The 20623-nt window shown below is 41.7% G+C and overlaps 1 protein-coding gene across 1 annotated transcript in view; it reads left to right on the top strand.

Moving 5' to 3' along the window:
- Nucleotides 1–20623, top strand: part of LOC110498829 (cadherin-related family member 1) — a 115071-nt gene that overhangs the window by 75276 nt on the left and 19172 nt on the right. The window contains exons 14-15 of the mRNA XM_036956458.1: nt 3536–3688; nt 12909–13073. Of these exons, the coding sequence (XP_036812353.1) occupies nt 3536–3688; nt 12909–13073 (318 nt within the window). The remainder of the gene's footprint in view (nt 1–3535; nt 3689–12908; nt 13074–20623) is intronic.

The following is a 20623-nucleotide window of genomic DNA, read 5'->3' as shown; positions in this document are numbered from 1 at the left end:
TCATTGATTTTTCCCCCTGCCCCTGTTCCTGCCCATTTGATAATGGGGCCATTGTAAATCAAAAGTAATTATACATATTAATAAAGACATGATCATATTGAGAATAGTCTGATGGGTGAAAATATGATCACTTGATTAGAGAACAAGGCAAGGAACAGAGCGCACGCTTTTTTGTGACTTTCTCAAATCGTCAATAGCCTACAGTCGCATCATGCAGCCCATATACTGTATGTTTTGATTACTAAGTCATTCTAAGGTTTGTATCATTCACAACTAAAGTTGCCAAAAAAAAATTAATCTAGTGTATAGGACCTGTTTCAAATGATCACTTTTACGCTCGACATAGCCACTTCATATGCACACTTGCTCCAGTATGAGAAAAATATCCTTTCTATTTTATCCAGCTAAGTTAAATTATTTTAAATTATGATATTCTGACTATATAATCAAATAATATAAAATAATGGCATGGGACTTATGAGCATATCTTGTCAGCTAAATGAACAAGCCTATAGCCTATGGCATGGCCCACAGCCAGATAACATACAGTAGGCCAACTCATATTCTGACACAGATATTATTAATTATAAAACAATGCCATTCGCGGCTGCTATGGGTTCTAAAAGGTTTTAACATGATTTTTGAAAGACTATGTCATCTCTGTACCCCACCTCTGTACCCCACACAATTATCTGTAAGGTCCCTCAGTCGAGTAGTGAATTTCAAACACAGATTCAACCACAAAGACCAGGGAGGTTTTACAATACTTTGCAAAGAGGGGCACCTATTGGTAGATGGGTAAAACAATTATCCCTTTGGGCATGGTGAAGTTATTAATTACTTTGGATGGTGCATCAATACACCCAGTCACTACAAAGATACAGGCATCCTTCCTAACTCAGTTGCCGGAAAGGATTTCACGATGAGGCCAATGGTGGCTATAAAACAGTTACAGAGTTTAATGGCTGTGATAGGAGAAAACTGAGGATGGATCAACAACATTGTAGATACTCCACAATAGTAACATAAATGACAGAGTGACAAGAAGGAAGCCTGTACAGAATTTTTAAAAATCCAGAACATGCATCCAGTTTGCAATAAGGCACTAAATTAAAACTGCAACAAATGTGGCATTTTTTAAAACTTGAAGTCCTGAATACAAAGTGTTATGCTTGGGGCAAATCCAACACAACACATCACAGTACCAATTCATATTTTCCGTCATTGTGGTGGCTGCATCATGTTATGAGTATGTTTGTCATTGGCAAGGGATAGAGAACTTTCTAGGATAAACAGAAACTGAATAAAAATAACCACAGGCAAAATCCTAAAGGAAAAGCTGCTTCAGTCTGCTTTCCAACAGACACTGGGAGACTAATTTACTTTTCACCAGGACAATAACTTATAACACTAGGCCAAATATACACTGGAGTTGTTTACCAAGATGACATTTAATGTTCCTGAGTGGCCTAGTTACAGTTTTGACTTAAATCGTGTTGAAAATCTATGGCAAGACTTGAAAATGGCCGTCTAGCAATGATCATCAACCAACTTGACAGAGCTTGAAGAATTAAAAAAAATAATAACATGCAAATATTGTACAATCCAGGTGAGCAAAGTTCTTATAGACTTACCCAGAAAGACTCACAGCTGTAATTTCTGCCAAAAGTGATTCTAATATTGACTCAGGGGTGTGAATACTTATGCAAATTAGATATCTCACCGTGTCCAAAAGAGATTTAAATGGTTATCAAAATGTCACAGCAGGGTAAGCTTACACGAAACACGGCCCTTATTTTAAGTGTTTCTGAAATTCACATTTCACCAGGACAGTAACCTTAAACACTAGACCAAATATACACTGGAGTTGCTTACGAAGACAACATTGAATGTTCCTGAATGGCCAAATTATAGTTTTGACTTTAAGAGAGATTTACATGCATATCAAAATGTCACTCCAGGGTAAACCTACACGAAACACAGCCCTTATTTAAAGTGTTTCTAAAAGTCCCTGTGGGAAAAATGAATTGTGGAAAAACTACTGGAACTACTTCCTGTCCATGTTTGATATTCAGAATAATCCCAATGTCATATATGTCAAAAAGACACACCTGGATTCAGAATTTGACCGGACAAAACTCCAAATATCCATTAGAAATGGTCTGTATTCTCTAGAATGTGTATAGTGGGGAGATTTTGCAGGTTTTCCTACTTACAAAGCATGTAGAGGTCTGTAATTTTTATACTAGGTACACTTCAACTGTGAGAGACGGAATCTAAAACAAAAATCCAGAAAATCATATTGTATGAATTTTAAGTAATTAATTTGCATTTTATTTTACGACATGAGTATTTGATCACCTACCAATCAGTAAGAATTCCGGCTCTCACAGACCTGTTAGTTTTTCTTTAAGATTCCCTCCTGTTCTCCACTCATTACCTCTATTAACTGCACCTGTTTGAACTCGTTACCTGTATAAAAGACACCTGTCCACACACTCAATCAAACAGACTCCAACGTCTACACAATGGCCAAGACCAGGGAGCTGTGTAAGGACATCAGGGATACAATTGTAGACCTGCACAAGGCTGGGATGGGCTACAGGACAATAGGCAAGCAGCTTGGTGAGAAGGCAACTACTGTTGGCGCAATTATTAGAAAATGGAAGAAGTTCAAGATGACGGTCAATCACCCTCGGTCTGGGGCTCCATTCAAGATCTCACCTCGTGTCACCACAGTTGTCCCCAAAGTACCTATGATGAAAATTACAGGCCTATCTCATCTTTTTAAGTGGGAGAACTTGCACAATTGGTGGGCTGACTAAATACTTTTTTGCCCCACTGTATATACATATATATATATATATAGACACACGCATTTTGAAAGTTTTCAGACCCCTAGATTGTTTCCACATTTTTTTACGGTACAGCCTTATTCTAAAATTGATTAAATTGTTTTTTTCCAATTCATCAATCTACACACAATACCCCATAATGACAAAACAAAAATAGGTTAGAAATTTGGGCAAATGTATAAAAAAAATATTAAATATCACATTTACATAAGTATTCAGACCCTTTACCTAGTACTTTGTTGAAGCACCTATGGCAGCGATTACTGCCTCGAATCTTCTTGTGTATGACGCTACAAGCTTGGCACACCTGTATTTGGGGAGTTTATCCCATTCTTCTCTGCAGATCCTCTCAAGCTCTGTCAGGTTGGATGGGGAGTGTCGCTGCACAGCTATTTTCAGGTCTCTCCAGAGATGTTTTATCGGGTTCAAGTCGGGGCTCTGGCTGGTTCACTCAAGGACATTTCGAGACTTGTCTCGAAGCCATTCCTGCGTTGTCTTGGCTGTGTGCTTAGGGTGGTTGTCTTGTTGGAAGGTGAACCTTGGCCCCAGTCTGAGGTCCTGAGTTCTCTGGAGCAGGTTTTCATCAAGGATCTCTCTGTACTTTGCATCATTCATCTTTCCCTCGATCCTGACCAGTCCATGGGAGACCTAATGAATGTCTCTTGTGTTGTGTGCTGCAGGGGTCCAATGCTAAATTCAACCTCAGACTTATTGGTCCAGGGCGGATGTTACGGGTGGTTCCCCAGACTGTGCTCAATGAGGCCCAGGTAACCATCTTAGTGGAGGACTCTGCTGCCATGGACTATGAGAAATTCCATTTCCTCACCTTCAAGGTCTGTCTGTCTTTCTGTCTATCTGTCTGTGTTATAGTTGTCTTATGTCTCTACAAAATCCCACCACACTGCTATCTATACATTATTCACACATCTGATACCAATAATTGCTTGATGATAAACAAAATCAATAAACATCTGAATCTAAATAAGAGATTACATAGGACGCATTCACCTATCCCCTTATGATTTGGATCCTCAAATCAAATTTATTTATATAGCCCTTCTTACATCAGCTGATATCTCAAAGTGCTGTACAGAAACCCAGCCTAAAACCCCAAACAGCAAGCAATGCAGGTGTAGAAGCACGGTGGCTAGGAAAAACTACCTAGAATGGCCAAAACCTAGGAAGAAACCGAGAGAGTAACCAGGCTATGAAGCCAGTCATCTTCTGGCTGTGCTGGGTGGAAATTATAACAGAACATGGCCAAGATGTTCAAATGTTCATAAATGACCAGCATGGTCAAATAATAATAATCACAGTAGTTGTCGAGAGTGCAGCAAGTCAGCACTTCAGGAGTAAATGTCAGAAACAGGAAGGATATAACCTTTAGAGGCAGAGAATCCCAATGGAGAGAGGGGAACCGGCCAAGCAGAGACAGCAAGGGCGGTTCGTTGCTCCTGAGCCTTTCCGTTCACCTTCACACTCCTGGGCCAGACTACACTCAATCATATGACCCACTGAAGAGAGGAGTCTTCATTAAAGACTTAAAGGTTGAGACTGAGTTCGCGTCTCTCACATGGGTAGGCAGACCATTACCATAAAAATGGAGCTCTATAGGAAAAGCCCTGCCTCCAGCTGTTTGCTTAGAAATTCTAGGGACAATTAGGTGTCCTGCGTCTTGTGACCGTAGCGTACGTGTAGGTATGTACGGCAGGACCAAATCGGAAAGATAGGTAGGAGCAAGACCATGTAATGCTTTGTAGGTTAGCAGTAAAACCTTGAAATCAGCCCTTGCCTTAACAGGAAGCCAGTGTAGGGAGGCTAGCACTGGAATAATATGATCAAATTTGTTGGTTCTAGTCAGGATTCTAGCAGCCGTATTTAGCACTAACTGAAGTATATTTAGTGCTTTATCCGGGTAGCCAGAAAGTAAAGCATTGCAGTCGTCTAACCTAGAAGTAACAAAAGCATGGATTCATTTTTCTGCATCATTTTTGGACAGAAAGTTGCTGATTTTTGCAATGTTATGTAGATGGAAAAAGCTGTACTTGATATGTTCGTAAAAACAGAGGTCAGGGTCCAGAGTAACGTCGAGGTCCTTCATAGTTTTATTTGAGACGACTGTACAACCATCAAGATTAATTGTCAGATTCAACAGAAGATCTCTTTGTTTCTTGGGACCTAGAACAAGCATCTCTGTTTTGTCCGAGTTTAAAAGTAGAAAGTTTGCAGCCATCCACTTCCTCATATCTGAAACACAGGCTTCTAGCGATGTCAATTTTCACCATGTCTTCACCATGTTTCATTGAAATGTACAGCTGTGTGTCATCCACATAGCAGTGAAAGTTAACATTATGTTTTCAAATGACATCCCCAAGAGGTAAAATATATAGTGAAAACAATAGTGGCCCTAAAACAGAACCTTGAGGAACACCGAAATGTACAGTTGATTTGTCAGAGGACAAACCATTCACAGAGACAAACTGATATCTTTCCGACAGATAAAATCTAAACCAGGCCAGAACCTGTCCGTGTAGACCAATTTGGGTTCCCAATCTCTCTAAAAGAATATGGTGATCGATGGTATCAAAAGCAGCACTAAGGTCTAGGAGCACGAGGACAGATGCAGATCCTCGGTCTGACGCCATTAAAAGGTCATTTACCACCTTCACAAGTGCAGTCTCAGTGCTATGATGGGGTCTAAAACCAGACTGAAGCATTTCGTATACATTGTTTGTCTTCAGGAAGGCAGTGAGTTGCTGCGCAACAGCTTTTTCTAAAATGTTTGAGAGGAATGGAAGATTCGATATAGGCCGATAGTTGTTTGGCTTTTTCAAGAGAGGCTTTATTACTGCCACTTTTAGTGAGTTTGGTACACATTTGGTGGATAGAGAGACATTATTATGTTCAACATAGGAGGGCCAAGCACAGGAAACAGCTCTTTCAGTAGTTTAGTTGGAATAGGGTTCAGTATGCAGCTTGAAGGTTTAGAGGCCATGATTATTTTCATCATTGTGTCAAGAGATATAGTACTAAAACACTTGAGTGTCTCTCTTGATCCTAGGTCCTGGCAGAGTTGTGCAGACTCAGGACAACTGAGCTTTGGGGGAATATGCAGATTTAAAGAGGAGTCCGTAATTTACTTTCTAATGATCATTATCTTTTCCTCAAAGAAGTTCATGAATTTGAATACCCTGAACTGTGCTATAAAGTATGTATGAAACACAAACTAACCTTGGCTAAAACTAATCCTAGACCTGCGATCCAGGACAAGGTACCAGGTATTCTCACAAACGCTCCAGGAACCGAACAATTGTAGCCAATTTCATATGTGAAAATGCTCATAGTTGTGAAATTCACGTGTGATGCATGTACTGTTTGCTGCTGAGTGGGATGATGAACATCAATATTTTTGATGCATATCCGTAAACGGGTGTGATCGGTCTACAGTGGTCCCTGAAGCATTCATCTATTCATGATTGACACAACAGTCTGTTTTTGAGCTGGCCACACATTTTCTTCACAGAAACATTTTGACAAACAGTCTTTACAACTGTATTTCCTAAATGTGAGCAGTTTTTGGGGGGGATGTAGCTGTTCAGACATTCACAAAAGTAACAACAGCATTCTCATCCAAATCATCGGAAAATGTAGGCCACCATAGTCCTAGTGCTCACTGAGGAAAGAGTGAGCTAACACAAGCGGTCATATTTAGCTAACTCTCGGTTGACAGAATCCATAAAATGAATTAAATAATAGCGATTACTATTTACAAAGTATTACATCATGGGTGAGCTCATCATTGATCAGAATAATTGAGTAAAACCTTTTCTAAAAGTCTATGCTGCCATGTTTGTTTTTCCATGTCAACCAAAGACAAGAAAATGTGACAAGATGACTTGGATCTGTTTGCAGTATGCATGTTAAGAAGGGGTAATTAACGAACAAGCAATTAGCTTAGCATTAGCTCATCATATATTCAGTACAACCTTTAAAAAAAGTATTTTAATACACATCACATGCGTCCATTGCAATGTATTCAAGAATCGGAATACAAGAATTGGAATGCAAACACAGTAAGATGGCGCCGGAGAAGAAGGCAGACATTTTACGTTCCCCCAGCAGATTGTGTTGATTTGTTTGTAACTTATTATTTTACTATTTTTAAACATAATGTTGCCGCTACTGTCTCTTATGACCGAAAATAACTTCTAGACATCAGGACTGCAATTCCTCACCACGGACTAGCAGAATCCCTTTTCTTCTTTGAAGACTCTGACGAGCCCGAGGCGGAGGATATAAGGCTCCCTCGGGAACAGGATCAGAGCCCCGTGATCTGCGTGAAGAGGAGGCGGAGAAGGAGAGGCCGGAAAGCAGGCTGCCTGCTGAAAAGTCAGAGGTGATCGAATAAAACCCCACTTCCCTCAATTCTGCTAGCAAACATGCAATCTTTGGACAATACAATGGACGAGTTATTGGGAAGAATAAACTACCCTCGGGACATTAAAAACTGTACCATCTTATGCGTCACGGAGTCGTGGCTGAACGACGACAATATCAACATAATGCTGGCTGGTTATACGATGTACCGACAGGATAGAACAGTGGTGTCTGGTAAGACATGGGGTGGAGGTCTATGTATTTTTGTAAATAACAGCTGGTGCACAATATCTAAGGAATTCTCAATCTATTGCTCGCCTGAGGTAGAGTTTCTCATGATAAGCTGCAGACCACATTACCTACCGAGAGAGTTTTCATCTATATTCTTTGTAGCTGCTTACATAACACCACAGTCAGAGGCTGCTATTCAGATAGCATTGTATGAGCTGTATTCCGCCATAAGCAAACAAGAAAACGTTCACCCAGAGGTGGCGCTCCTAGTAGCCGGGGACTTGAATGCAGGGAAACTTAAATCAGTTTTACCAAGTTTCTATCAGCATATTAAATGTGCAACCAGAGGGAAAATAACTCTGGACCACCTACACTCCACACACAGAGACGCATACAAAGCTCTCCCTCGCCCTCCATTTGGCAAATCTGACCATAATTACATCCTCTTGATTCCTGCTTAGAATCAAAAATGAAAGCAGGAAGCACCAATGACAAGATCAATAAAAAGTGGTCAGATGAAGCAGATGCTAAGCTACAGGACTGTTTTGCTAGCACAGACTGGAATATGTTCCGTGATTCCTCCAATGGCATTGAGGAGTACACCAGATCGGTCATTGGCTTCTTCAATAAGTGCACCGGTGATGTCTTCCCCACACTGACTCTACGTACTGTGGTATCCCAGGAGGTCTACCCCGGGGGATGTTAATAGAGGGGAGGTACGTGAGGCGACATTAGCTCCCTCTGCTGGGAATATGGGAGCTGGGCACCCCGACACTGACAGCTCTAAGTTGAGGTAATTAGAGGAAAGTGCCAACCAGCCGTGGAGGCCAAATAAAAGGAGCACGGTGGCACACCGCGGGAGAGAACAGGGAGAGACCGACACCAAGCCACAGTAGAGAAGACAGAACCATCCGCTTCTGTAATGACTTCCGGGGCCTGAACGAGGTCAGTAAATGTGATGCCTACCCCATGCTCCAGGTGGACGAACTGATCGACAACTTGGGGATAGCAAGATACAAGACACCTTGGACCTGAAGAAGGGGTACTGGCAGGTGCCACTGGCAGCGGCCTACCGGGAGAAGACTGCCTTCTCCACCCGGGGGGGCTATTCCACTACCGGATTCTGCCTTTCGGGCTCCATGGGGCAACAGCGACCTTTCAGCACCTCATGGACCGCGTCCTGTGGCCTCACAGTGAGTACGCCACTGCTTATCTGGATGACATAATTGTGCACAGTGACAGCTGGGAGTCACATCTTTGTAGATACCAGGCTGTGGTGGATGCACAAAGGGATGCAGTTCTGACCGAGAACACCCACAAGTGCAACCTGGGCTACGCCAAGGTGGAGTACCTGGGCTATCAGATCAGGAGGGGAAATGTGGAATCCCAAGAAAGAAAAAAACAATCGCTGCCATTAGGGGATGGCCGGTCCCCCGAACCAAGAAGCAGGGGAAGTCATTCCTGGGGTTAGCAGGGTACTACAGTAGATTTGTACATAACTTTGCTGCTATTGCTTCTCTCCTCACAGACTTAACAAAGGCACGACTACCCCAGATGGTGCGAAAAAATACTAAATTGTCGAGAAGGAATGCCTCGCCGTGAAGTGGGCACTGGACACCCTCAAGTATTACCTCCTCCGGAGGAAGTTCACCCTGATTACTGACCATGCCCCCTTGTCTGGATGGCAAGAGGTAAGGACACGAATGTCCGTGTCACCTGCTGGTTCCTGTCCTTACCACAGGTCGGGGGCCCAGCACGGCAATGCGGACACCCTATCCCGGAGGGATGCGAAGCTAGCCCTTAGCTCTGACTGGGAGGGAGGTATGCTAAGGGTAGGGGTGTGTGGTATCCCAGGAGGTCTACCCCGGGGGATGGTAATAGAGGGGAGGTACATGAGGCGACGTTGGCTCCCTCTGCTGGGAATATGGGAGCTGGGCACCACGACACAGACAGCTCTAAGTTGAGGTAAATAGAGGAAAGTGCCAAACAGCCGTGGAGGCCAAATAAAAGGAGCACGGTGGCATACCGCGAGAGGGAACGGAGAGAGACAGTAGAGAATAAGGACCGAGCTAAACCGAAGTGATTTTCTTTGTTATGTTTATTTTCTGTCTTAGTAAAGTTGTTTTTGCGGACTAAAACCTCCCTGTCTCTGTGTCAATTTCTGCACGCTCAACCCAACACCCTACGGTTTACCACAGTACATACCCCAACCAGAAGCGGGACTCTAAACAGAAAGCTTAGAAGAAATCCCACTATGCCCTCCGTATGCGCTCTGATGAACCATCAAACAGGCAAAGCATCAATACAGAACTAAGAACAAGTTGTACTACACCGGCTCCAACACTCGTCGGATGTGGCAGGGCCTGCAAACCATTACAGACTACAAAGGGAAGCACAGCCGCGAGCTGCCCAGTGACACAAGCCTACCGGACGAGCTAAACTAGACTTCTAAACTTCTATGCTCGCTTCGAGGCAAATAACAATGAAACATGCATTAGAGTACCAGCTGTGTCGGAAGACTGTGTGATCACCCTATCTGCAGCCAATGTGAGTAAGACCTTTAGGCAGGTCAACATTCACAAGGCCGCAGGGCCAGACAGAGTACCAGGACGTGTACTGCGAGCATGCGTTGACCAACTAGCAAGTGTCTTCACTGACATTTTCAAAAATCTCCCTGTCCGAGTATGTAATACCAGCATGTTTGAAGCAGACCACCATAATGCCTGTACCCAAGAACACTAAGGTATGTGTATATATAGACCTGTTCCGAAAGGCCCCAGAGTATGCAACACCACTAAGCAAAGGGCACCAACAAGCAAGCGGCACCATGAAGACCAAGGTACTCTCCAAACAGGTCAGGGACAAAGTTGTGGAGAAGTACAGATCAGTGTTGGGATATAAAAAATACAGTGCCTTGCGAAAGTATTCGGCCCCCTTGAACTTTGCGACCTTTTGCCACATTTCAGGCTTCAAACATAAAGATATAAAACTGTATTTTTTTGTGAAGAATCAACAACAAGTGGGACACAATCATGAAGTGGAATGACATTTATTGGATATTTCAAACTTTTTTAACAAATCAGAAACTGAAAAATTGGGCGTGCAGAATTATTCAGCCCCCTTAAGTTAATACTTTGTAGCGCCACCTTTTGCTGCGATTACAGCTGTAAGTCGCTTGGGGTATGTCTCTATCATTTTTGCACATCGAGAGACACATCGAGATAATTTTTTCCCATTCCTCCTTGCAAAACAGCTCGAGCTCAGTAAGGTTGGATGGAGAGCATTTGTGAACAGCAGTTTTCAGTTCTTTCCACAGATTCTCGATTGGATTCAGGTCTGGACTTTGACTTGGCCATTCTAACACCTGGATATGTTTATTTTTGAACCATTCCATTGTAGATTTTGCTTTATGTTTTGGATCATTGTCTTGTTGGAAGACAAATCTCCGTCCCAGTCTCAGGTCTTTTGCAGACTCCATCAGGTTTTCTTCCAGAATGGTCCTGTATTTGGCTCCATCCATCTCCCCATCAATTTTAACCATCTTCCCTGTCCCTGCTGAAGAAAAGCAGGCCCAAACCATGATGCTGCCACCACCATGTTTGACAGTGGGGATGGTGTGTTCAGCTGTGTTGCTTTTACGCCAAACATAACGTTTTGCGTTGTTGCCAAAAAGTTAAATTTTGGTTTCATCTGACCAGAGCACCTTCTTCCACATGTTTGGTGTGTCTCCCAGGTGGCTTGTGGCAAACTTTAAACTACACTTTTTATGGATATCTTTAAGAAATGGCTTTCTTCTTGCCACTCTTCCATAAAGGCCAGATTTGTGCAATATACGACTGATTGTTGTCCTATGGACAGAGTCTCCCACCTCAGCTGTAGATCTCTGCAGTTCATCCAGAGTGATCATGGGCCGCTTGGCTGCATCTCTGATCAGTCCTCTCCTTGTTTGAGCTGAAAGTTTAGAGGGACGGCCAGGTCTTGGTAGATTTGCAGTGGTCTGATACTCCTTCCATTTCAATATTATCGCTTGCACAGTGCTCCTTGGGATGTTTAAAGCTTGGGAAATATTTTTGTATCCAAATCCGGCTTTAAACTTCTTCACAACAGTATCTCGGACCTGCCTGGTGTGTTCCTTGTTCTTCATGATGCTCTCTGCGCTTTTGACGGACCTCTGAGACTATCACAGTGCAGGTGCATTTATACGGAGACTTGATTACACACAGGTGGATTGTATTTATCATCATTAGTCATTTAGGTCAACATTGGATCATTCAGAGATCCTCACTGAACTTCTGGAGAGAGTTTGCTGCACTGAAAGTAAAGGGGCTGAATAATTTTGCACGCCCAATTTTTCAGTTTTTGATTTGTTAAAAAAGTTAGAAATATCCAATAAATGTCGTTCCACTTCATGATTGTGTCCCACTTGTTGTTGATTCTTCACAAAAAAATACAGTTTTATATCTTTATGTTTGAAGCCTGAAATGTGGCAAAAGTTTGCAAAGTTCAAGGGGGCCGAATACTTTCACAAGGCACTGTATATTTTAAAAACAACATGAAGATTGATTATAAAAAACGTTTGACATGTTTCTGTGGACATTATGGGTATTATTTGCGTTGTTGTGACCGCTCTTTCCTGTGGATTTCTGAACATAACGCGACAAACAAACGTCGGTATTTTGGGTATAGAAATAATCTTTATGGAACAAATGGAACATTTTTTGTGTAACTGGGGGTCTCGTGAGTGTAAACATCCGAAGATCAAAGGGAAATTATTAATTTGATTGCTTTTCTGATTTTCGTGACCAAGCTTCCTGATGCTAAGTGTACATGATGTTATGCTATGCTATCGATAAACTTACACAAACACTTGGATTGCTTTTGCTGTAAGGCATAATTTCAAAATCTGAGACGACAGGTGGATTAACAAAAGGCTAAACTGTGTTTTGCAATATTGCACTTGTGATTTCATGAATATGAACATTTTTTTGTAATAGCGGTTTCTGACGAAAATGATCCCGCTAACGGGATGGGTAGCACCAAGAAGTTAATTTCAGCAGGCTAACACCAAAAGTGTTTTCTCATTTTTCTCTTTCAGAAATTGCTTTTTTTGTGGCCACACCTCCATAAAGCCCAGGTGTGTGGAGTGTACGGCTTAAATTGGTCCTATGGACAGATACTCCAATCTCCGCTGTGGAGCTTGGCGGCTCCTTCATTGTTCTTTGTTAATTTCATTTCACCAACTTGGACTATTTTGTGTTCGTCCATTACATGAAAATATAATTAAAATATAAATAATTTAATTTACAGGTTGTAATGCAGAAAAATAGGAAAAATGCCAAGGGGGATGAATACTTTTGCAAGTCACTTTTTGTATACCTCTTCATATGAAGTATGAATGAATAAGGGAATGCCAAACTTGTGTGACTAACAATTTTATTCTCACAGCTTCTTGCCGTGGAGATGGACACACCAGAAAGATTCAGCGCCACGGCAGACATCGTCATACATCTCCTCGACACCAACGACAATGCTCCCAAGTTCTCCTCCGTTTACTACATTGCCAGAATCCCGGAAAACTCTCCCGGCAACTCCAATGTTGTGTCTGTGACCGTAAGTCTTACCCCATTCCCATTCCATCCTACCTAAAAATACATCCCAAAGCCCATGCGCCATTCACTCGAGGCGGAGGCATGGAGATTTGTACAAAATTATGAATTGAGACATCTATTCTCTAAATATAGAGTTATTGGGTTAGAATCATATGTAAAAACATGTAGATAAAGCAAGGAAACTGCCATATGGCTCTAACTTTAATTTTGTTGTGTAATACAGTGCCTTGCAAAAGTATTAATCCCACTTGGCGTTTTTCCTATTTTGTTGCATTACATCCTGTAATTTAAATTGACTTTTATTTGGATTTCATGTAATTTACACAAAATAGTTCAAATTTGGTGAAGTGAAATTTTAAAATTAAATTTTAAAATTCAAATTCAAATTCAAAAAAATAAAAACTAGAAAAGTGGTGCGTCCATATGTATTCACCTACTTTGCTATGAAGCCCCTAAATAAGATCTGGTGCAACCAATTACATTCAGAAGTCACATAAATAGTTAAATGAAGTCCACCTGTGTGCAATATAAGTGTCACATGATCTGTCACATGATTTGAGTATATTTACACACACCTGTTCTGAAAGGCCCCAGAGTCTGCAACACCATTAAGCAAGGAGCACCACCAAGCAAGCGGCACCATGAAGACCAAGGAGCTCTTCAAACAGGTCAGGGATAAAGTTGTGAAGAAGTACAGGGTTGAGTTGTAAAGAAATATCCCAAACTTTGATCAACCTACAGAGCACCATTAAATATGGCACCACAATAAACCTGCCAAGAGAGGGCCGCCAACCAAAACTCACGGATCAGGTGAGGAGGGCATTAATCAGAGAGGCAACAAAGAGACCAAAGATTACCCTGAAGGAGCTGCAAAGCTCCACAGAGGAGATTGGAGTGTCTGTCCATTAAACCACTTTTAAGCCGTACACTCCACAGAGCTGGGCTTTACGGAAGTGTGGCCAGAAAAAAGCCATTGCTTAAAGAAAAAAAATAAGACTACATGTTTGGTATTCGCCAAAAGGCATGTGGGAGACTCCTCAATCATATGGGAAGAAGGTACTCTGGTCAGATGAGACTAAAATTGAGGTTTTTGGCCATCAAGGAAAACGTTATGTCTGGCACAAACCCAACACCTCTCATCACCCTGAGAACTTCATCCCCACAGTGAAGCATGGTGGTGGCAGCATCATGCTGTGGGGATGTTTTTAATCGGCAGGGACTGGGACACTGGTCAGAATTGATGGAATGATGGACGATGCTAAATACAGGGACATTCTTGAGGGAAACCTGTTCCAGTCTTCCAGAGATTTGAGACTGGGACGGAGGTTCTCCTTCCAGCAGGGCAATAACCCTAAGCATACTGCCAAAGCAACACTCAAGTGGTTTAAGGGGAAACATTTAAATGTCTCGGAATGGCCTAGTCAAAGCCCAGACCTCAATCCAATTGAGAATATGCGGTATGACTTAAAGATTGCTGTACACCAGCGGAACCCATCTATCTTGAAGGAGCTGGAGCAGTTTTGCTTTGAAGAATGAGCAAAAATCCCAGTGGCTAGATGTGCCATGCTTATAGAGACAATTGTAATTGCTGCAAAAGGTGGCTCTACAAAGTATTGACTTTGCGGGGGTGAATAGTTATGCACTCTCAAGTTTTCAGTTTTATTGTCTTATTTCTTGTTTGTTTCACATTAAAAAATATTTTGCATCTTCAATGTAGTAGGCATGTTGTGTAAATTAAATGATACAAGCCCCCCCAAAAAATTATATTTTAATTCCAGGTTGTAAGGCAACAAAATAGGAAAACTGCCAAGGGAGGTGAATACTTTCGCAAGCCATTGTACATTGTCCCAGATTTGTTTCTTATGCTCAGCAGCACATGCTGCAGTGGTCCAGAATTTTTCACTTTTTTAATAACCTTTTACAGCCTAAATCAGGGTCACACAGAGTGATTCTTGGTAGTCTTAAACAAATCTACTTTGAAACAAAAGTATAGACCTCACACACCGTTATAATTTTTAAAATTTTAAGTTTCCGTCCCAATATTACACTATATATACATCACAAGATGACGGAAATATAACAAAACTGTTTGACTTAGAAACACCGGATTTTTGTCAGTAATTATTTTTCTTTATACACAGTAACGGAAAACTGTAAATTCTATTGTAATTTTTTGTATTGTCAGTAGTAAAGTACTCTGAAACATTCTATTGCGGCATATTGTAAATTATGGTGTGTTGTGTGAAAATTTTGTGGCCGGAGAAAGAATTGTTGTATTTTGAAAGCTATTGTAATTCCACCTCAAAAAGATTTTGACCACTACACAATATAAATGTTCCTTATGCGTTTACATGGTATTTCTTTGATATCTTGTTAATAGCCATGTTATGTAATAAATCAAACTTTGTTTTAGTGGGTGCATGGTATTGTTGTTTCTGGCTCATTAACATATATTAGGGCATGCCTCGTAATAGGTCATATTTGTTTCACCCGTGAGTGAGAATGCTATACCAATTTAACCCGCATCTCGATATAATTAACTATTATTCTGAAATGTTTAGGGGAGAGATTGGAGTGGTAGAAAGTCTTTAACCTTAAAATGGTTGAGCATTTGTCTATTATACTCTGTAGTTGCTGTAAGTTCAGAGGCCTTTGCAATAATGCCTCTAGAAGTGCAAGTGATAAATATTAACCTGCTGTCATGTTTGTAAACACCTTACCTAACAGCCAACCTGCTTACACCAATCCCTTGTAATTACAGTAAAAAAAGTTAAATAGAAATCGCTTCAATCAACATATGTCATTCATTCATTCCTATTACAGTAGCATTTACTTTTTTTTTTACAGTATAATAGCAAATACTGAATTTTACTTGCCACCAGCTGCCTGTAAGCTAAGGTCAAAATCATGGTAACCCCCTTTACAGCAAGGTTATTATAGTAAACTGAAACTAAAATAAAAACTAAAATTGCTAAAACAATTTAGTTAACTGAAATAAAAACAAAAAAACATTTTAAAAAATCTAACTATACCGAAACTATTACATTTTATGGCAAAACACACCAATAAACCCCATCAAATTATGTTTAGTTTTAGGTTTCTTTTCGTCTAAACTTTGGGGGAAAAATCGAATGACTTCCTTTATTTTTTTTAATGGGGGTTTCAAGCTGTTTTTTCGAGCTGCGGATTCTGGCAGGTAAATGCTGCCAGGAGATGCCATTGTTTCAAATAAGCCTAGCTTGTGCATCACTATCACTAGCTAACAGGGCAAAAATCCAAGGGCGAGCACAGAGCGTGATTGACTGTACCAAACTAGAACAGCCTTGTGAAGTTGCTGGAGCCATTCACAATTCAACTTCAAATTGACAACCAGTCGCTGTCTGATATGGTGCTGTGCCTTCTCAAACTTGAGGCACAATACTGTTGGAAAACAGTTGGCACAGGTCCTCCAGAAGCCACTGCTTGAGTGCTTCGCATGCATACTGAATCCTCTGACAGTCAACTTCACTTCAACCCCTGCAGCAACTTGCCTGATGGACTCAAGTGTGTTTCGCTCAACAGAGATGGAGACACTAATGAGGGAAACAAGAGTATTTTCTACTTCAGAAAATCAGAGAGTACAGCCGTTGAGCAGCAGGACCCCAGAAATATGCTCGCATGAAAAATTCAGCAAGCATCTCGACCACAGTGCTTCAGAAATATAGCTTTCTTCCATCGAAGATTGTGTCTTCGAGGGTCACCTGGCATTAACTGCCCCGTGTGAGCTGTGGAAATACCTGGAAGAGGTAAAGGAAGGCATGTTTACAGTGTCAGCAGATCTGGCAGGCAAGGATGGCTGTTAATCCTAAACTGTGCCCTGTGGTGCTGAATCTGGCTTCTGCCCCTGCATCCCAAGTGTTCGTGGAGAAAATATTCTCTGTCTGTGGATAACTGTCATCAGGCCTGGAGAAACCGAACGACCACCTCTCTGGTACGCAGAGTCTTCTTGAAGATAAACCAAAAAAATCCTGTTTGATTGAAGAGAAACAAACACACAAGCTGGCTGGCTCAGATCCAATCCGTTCCAAGTTTATGGGTCTCGTACACAGATTTGCAGGTGTTTTCCAACAGTGCAGTAATAATCAATAATAATCATAATCCCAACATTTTTATAAAGAAACTAAGAAATATCAGAACGAGCACTGTCAGAGTCTGTAATATAAATAAATACACATAGTGCCTTCGGAATGTATTCTGACCCCTTGACTTTTTCCACATTTTGTTAATTGACAGCCTTAATCTAAAATTGATTAAATAAATACAAATCCTCAGCAATATACACACAATACCCCATAATGACAAAGCGAAAACATGATTATAGAAATGTTTTCAAATGTATAAAACATAAAAACAGATTCCTTATTTACATAAGTATTCAGACCCTTTGCTATGAACCTATATTGAACTCAGAGGCATCCTATTTCCATTGATCATACTTGGAGTCCACCTGTGGTAAATTCAATTGATTGGACATTATTTGGAAAGGCACACACCTGTCTATATAAGGTTGCACAGTTGACAGTGCATGTCAGAGCAAAAACCAAGCCATAGGTCAAAGGAATTGTCCATAGAGCTCCGAGACACCATTTAGTTGAGGCACAGATCTGGGGAAGGGTACCAAAAAATATCTGCAGCATTGAAGGTCCCCAAGAACACAATGGCCTCCACCAAGACTCTTCTTAGTGTCCGCCAGGCAAACTGAGCAATCGGAGAAGAAGGGCCTTGGTCAGGGAGGTTACCAAGAACCCAATGATCACTCTGACAGGGCTCCAGAGTTCTTCTGTGGAGATGGGAGAACCTTCCAGAAGGACAACCAACTCCGCAGCACTCCACCAATCAGGCCTTTGTGGTAGAGTGGCCAGATGCAAGCCACTCCTCAGTAAAAGGCAAATGACAACACGCTTGGAGTTTGCCAAAAGCCACCTAAGACTCTCAGATCATGAGAAACAAGATTCTCTGGTCTGATGTAACCAAGATTAAACTCTTGAGTCTGAATGCAAAGTGTCATGTCTGGAGGAAACCTGGCACCATCCCTATGGTGAAGCTTGGGAGTGGCAGCATCATGCTTTGGGGATGTTTTTCAGTGGCAGGGACTGGGAGACTGGTCAGGATTGAGGGGAAGATGAAAAGAGCAAAGTACAGAGATCCTTGATGAAAACCTGCTCCAGAGTTCTAAGGACCACAGACTGGGGTGAAGGTTCACTTTCCAACAGCAAAATGACCCTAAGCACACAACCAAGACAACACAGGTGTGGCTTTGGGACAAATGTCTTTGAGTGGCCCAGCCAGAGCTCGAACTTGAACCCGATCGAACATCTCTGGAGAGACCTGAAAATAGCTGTGCAGCAACGCTCTGCATCCAACCTGACAGAGCTTGACAGGATCTGCAGAGAAGAATGGGTGAAACTCCCCAAATACAGGTGTGCCAAGCTTGTAGTGTCGATGCAAAAGGTGCTTCAACAAAGTACAGAGTAAAGGGCCAGAATACTTATGTAATGTGACATTTCAGATGTTGTTTTTTATAAATTAGCAAAAATGTTGCGTTGTCATGTGTTATTGTGTGTAGATTGATGAGGGGGAAAAAGCAATTTAATACATTTTAGAACAATGCTGTAACCTAACAGAATTTGGAAAAAGTCCAGGGATCTGCACAGTATATATATATCATGGTGTTTTATAGACAGTATGGAAAGTACATGAATAGAAAAGGTGTGTACTGCAGCAGTAGTTATATAGGATACACCATGACTAGAATACAAATACAAATATAAATTAAGTGAGTTAAACAGTATATAAACATGATTAAAATGACCGGTGTTCAAAGACTATGTCCATAGGGCAGCGGTCTCTAAGGTGCAGAGTAGAGTTCCCGGGTTGCAGCCGGCTAGTAACAGTGATTAAGTTTCAGGGAAGGGCACTGGGCAGAGATAGGATAGGGGTGACTGTTTAACAGTCTGATGGTCTGGAGAATTAAGCTGTTTATCTGACTCTCGGTCCCAGCTTTGGTGCATTTGTATTGTCTCCGCCTTCTACATGGAAGAGGAGTGATCAGGACATGGCTCAGGTCCTTGAAGATCTTGCCCTTCCTGTGACACCGGGAGCTAGAGATGTCCTGGAGGGCAGGGCGTGCAAGCAGGTGATGCGTTGGCCTGACCGCGCCACCCTCTGGAGAGCCCTGCAATTGCCCTAACAGGTCGTGATACAGCCTGACAGGATACTCTCAATTGTGCATCTGTAGAAGTTCATGAGGTTCTTACAGGCCAAGCCAAATTGCATCTGCCTCCTGTGTTTGAATAGGCACTGTTGCACCTTCTTCACCACACTGTCTGTGTGAAGGGATCATTTCAGGTCATCAGTGATGTGCACGCACATGAACTTGAAACTTTTTACCCTCTCCACTGCGGCCCCATCCTTGTGGATGGGAAGGTGCTCTCTCTGCCGTCCCCTCTAGTCCACGATCAGCTCCTTCATTTTGTTGACGGTGGGTGAGAGGTTATTTTCTTAGCACCACTCCGCCAGGGCTCTCACCTCTCTGTAGCTTGTCTCATCGTTGTTGGGAATCAGGCCTACCACTGTAGTGTCGTAAGCAAACTTGAGTTGGGGACGTACGTAGCCACACAATCATCGGTGAACAGGGAACAGAGGAGGGGGCTGAACACGCACCTCTGTGGAGCCTGAAAATGCTTTCTAGTCACCATCAATCCATGTTTCAGTTTCATTTTGTTTTATCCGTATTACACACACACCTGGTTTCTATTACATATCACGTTCCTTATTTACCCTCTGGCATACATTCCTGTTCTGTCCACGATTGTTTATGTCGTTAGTGGAGTTATGTGCTAGTGTTTTTGTATATTCCTATTTTGGAATTTTGCTTGATATTTTGAGTAAACTCCGTTATATTACTCAATACTTGTGTTCTGCGCCTGACTCCGCTATAACTCTGCACCCAATCGCTGACACTCAGTGGTGCGCAGGTCAGCTGTTTGTTTACCCGCACCCAATTGCTAATAGACCATCCGCAACCACCCGACTATATTTGATAAAGGGAAAATCTGAGACCCGCACACGACCCTAACCCTTGATATAGAACATGCTTTCTTGGGCCTTATTTAGATGTGTTTCTGCTTATAATTTTGGTAAACAATTTTTTGGTCAACTTGATACATGCAGCTTCTCTTCTGTCATATGTTTCCCTAGAAGACTAATGAAACCCTTACTCAACAATAATGTAATACATTTATAGAATGAATTCTTCAATCTAGTTGGCATCAGTAAAGTTCTCTGTCATCTCTGATTCTTTTGCAGAGCAAAGATGTTTAGCGACCGGTGAGAAAATGCAAAAAAAATCAAAAAGATTTTATATGCAAAATTTCCAAACATCAGTTTGACCTGTTGTCAGGAAATAGATAGCTGTGAAAACAACCAACGTGTTTCTGATAAGATTTCAGTTGGCTTGGATGTATATTTAATGCGGTTGAAATACTATCAGCTTTTATTACACTGATAAAG

The sequence above is a fragment of the Oncorhynchus mykiss genome, chromosome 20 (assembly GCF_013265735.2).
Source record: "Oncorhynchus mykiss isolate Arlee chromosome 20, USDA_OmykA_1.1, whole genome shotgun sequence".
Lineage (NCBI taxonomy): Eukaryota > Metazoa > Chordata > Actinopteri > Salmoniformes > Salmonidae > Oncorhynchus > Oncorhynchus mykiss.
Note: the sequence above shows the minus strand (reverse complement) of the source record. Positions and strands in the feature narration are given on the sequence as shown.